Consider the following 3,116-nt stretch of genomic DNA (forward strand, 5'->3'; position numbering starts at 1 on the left):
ATGATGCCAACCCTGAAACAACATACAGAACTACCAGATTTTGCTATGAGTTTGATTGCAACATATAATAATTGCTGTTAATAGTGTTCGTTGTCTGTTTGATTACGTCTTTAATTGATTTTTCCGCACATTTCTGCCATATGTACATTACATGACAGTCACCACTGATAAGCTACTATTAAATATATTGCATATTGTATATAATTTTCTGTAAAGCTGCTTTGCAACGATTTGTATCGTGAAACACGCTATACAAATAAACTTGAATTGAATTGAATTGAATCATATTGCATGTATGATAATTATACAACAATGAAAAAGGTTTAAAAAAAAAAAAAAAATAATAATTTGAAGTATAGCATTGTCACTGTTTGATGTCATGTCACACTTCATATTATGAAGTGTAATATTATTATATGAGGTATAATAAGTTGTAATATGAAGTTTAAAAAATGTGACATATCAGCTAGCATTTGTAGGCGTCACACAGTGATCGTCTGGTGTTTTGACTCACCTGTCGCAGTGATTGCACTTGAAAGGCTTGGCGCCGGTATGTTTGCGGTAGTGCCTCGTCAACTCATCGCTTCTCGCGAACCGCCATTCACAGCCTTCCCATGAGCACTTGTATGGCTTCTCCCCTGATAAGGACACACAAACAGATGCACACACACCTGATTAAAAATGCACTTTCTTCCTCGTGGGGCCTTGAAATCAGCGACTCGGTCCAGCCAGCCGTCTAATTCATTTGTTTTAAGTTGATTAGCCTATCGGAAGAGTGTTGACACAATTGGAGTTTATGAAATACATGATCGTCATTAGAGCGCACAGCTGTTGGACCAAATGAACTCGCACTCGATGAGCTTCCAATGAGTTCTTCACTGCGTTTAACAGATGTGAGAGGCTGCGTTCACATTTTTGATGTTGTATGTTTTCGTTGTGGATGGGAGCTGCCTTGTAGGAGAGCTGCGCTTCGTATGGGGTCTCATCGCTCGTTCATTAGCGCACTGAAAGGAACGTATGAAATGGGGGGCAGGCAGAGTTTATTTGGATCTCTGGGAGAGGTGATAATTGGAGTAGTAATGATGGGTAATGGGGAGGAACCTCATATTTACTGTCAACCAGCTGGCCCCGTCTCCACTGTTTGCCACATCTACAAATCTTCCGAAACAAGACTGTGGCTTCATATAAATTGCTTGACGATAAAATAAGTCAGATTTTCATGCAAACACAGCTCCAAAATTTAACTAGCAGTCATTAAATCAACATGAACTCAAATGTGAAATCAAAGTTGATCCTATTTACTATCTTAATACATGTTAGTCTAAAAAAAAATGTAAAAAAATATTATTTTTTTAATTAAAAAAAATTCCAGCAACATTAATTTTTACTGACATGATATAATGTTAACAAATAACCAAGTAGTTTCAGGTAGGAAGTACTAGCATTTACAACACATTTGTTTTACCCATGCGATTGATTGACTGAAAATGATCATTCATTCCTTCATTTATTCAAGTTTATATATATATATATATATATATATATATATATATTTTTATTCGTGTGCTGCTTTATATATATATTTTTATTTTTATTTTTTATTTATTTATTTTTTTTAAAGCTTATTTATTAATTTATTTTAAAAGCCTATTTAGTTGTTTATTTTAAATAGCCTTTCATTTATTCATTAGGTTATTAGATTATTAGGTTATTAAAAGCATATTTAGTTATTTGTTTATTTTAAAATGGTTATTTTATTTATTTATTAGGTTATTTATTTAAAACAATTTATTTATTTTAAAAGCATATACATACATATTAAGTTATTTGTTTATTTTAAATGTTCTTTATTTATTAGGTTACCTATTTATTTATGTATAAAGACTATTTATTTATTTTAAAAGCCTATTTAGTTATTTGTTTATTTTAAATATGTATTTATTATTTGTTTTTAAAGACTATTTATTTATTTATTTATTTTTAATTTAAAGCTTTATTTATTTATTTATTTATTTTTAAAAGTTTATTTATTTGGTCATTTTAAAGCTATTTATTTTAAAAGTTAATTTATTAAAAAAAAAAAAAAACTACATTTAAACATCAGGTTTACTTTGAAACAGATACCACTATGCAAGTAAAATGGACTGTGAATTCATTTTGTGTCGACTTGTTGTTTAGCATGAAGAACCTTCCATGACGGCCACACTTTCATTCTGAGCTGTAAAAACAACAACAAGCTATATTTAGATCAGAATTTGAGTGCTAAATTGCATTCCCTTTCACACACATTCACAAGCTAGCCACATTAAGCAGGACAGGTTTAGACCTGCGCTCCCTGCGACTGCAGCACCAGCCAATTATAAGTCAGGGAGGCACGGATGCTCGAGTTTGTCGCCTAGCAACCAGGCAGGAGCATAACGTAGGAGGCAGCAGTGGAGCCGGCTCTATCTGGCATCGTCTGTCCCTCTGTGCCACCAGCCAATTACGGCTCATACTGGCAGGGGAGGATGCAGTTGCCTGGCAACCGGAATGTTACATGATACACGTATGTACAAGTGGATATATGTGCGTATGCGCGGTGGGAATGAAAGTGCATGGACGAGGCTAGCGGTGTAAGCTGAAACTAGTGCCGAGACCCGAGAATCGTTCCCAATTATAGAGTCCCGTTCAGAGACACACCAGCCCCGTCTCCACTGTTTGCCACATCTACAAATCTTCCGAAACAAGACTGTGGCTTCATATAAATTGCTTGACGATAAAATAAGTCAGATTTTCATGCAAACACAGCTCCAAAATTTAACTAGCAGTCATTAAATCAACATGAACTCAAATGTGAAATCAAAGTTGATCCTATTTACTATCTTAATACATGTTAGTCTAAAAAAAAATGTAAAAAAATATTATTTTTTTAATTAAAAAAAATTCCAGCAACATTAATTTTTACTGACATGATATAATGTTAACAAATAACCAAGTAGTTTCAGGTAGGAAGTACTAGCATTTACAACACATTTGTTTTACCCATGCGATTGATTGACTGAAAATGATCATTCATTCCTTCATTTATTCAAGTTTATATATATATATATATATATATATATATATATATTTTTATT

The 3,116-nt window shown here is 32.9% G+C and overlaps 1 protein-coding gene across 1 annotated transcript in view; it reads right to left on the reverse strand.

Annotated features, from left to right (window-relative positions):
• Window positions 1-510: 510 nt before the first annotated feature.
• The window catches only part of LOC107674020 (Krueppel-like factor 7), a 35,862-nt gene continuing 33,256 nt past the window's right edge, over window positions 511-3,116 (reverse strand). Inside the window, exon 3 of the mRNA XM_016467882.1 lies at window positions 511-638. Within this exon, the coding sequence (XP_016323368.1) occupies window positions 511-638 (128 nt within the window). The remainder of the gene's footprint in view (window positions 639-3,116) is intronic.

Source organism: Sinocyclocheilus anshuiensis, unplaced genomic scaffold (assembly GCF_001515605.1).
Source record: "Sinocyclocheilus anshuiensis isolate Anshui unplaced genomic scaffold, SAMN03320099.WGS_v1.1 scaffold348, whole genome shotgun sequence".
Classification (NCBI taxonomy): domain Eukaryota; kingdom Metazoa; phylum Chordata; class Actinopteri; order Cypriniformes; family Cyprinidae; genus Sinocyclocheilus; species Sinocyclocheilus anshuiensis.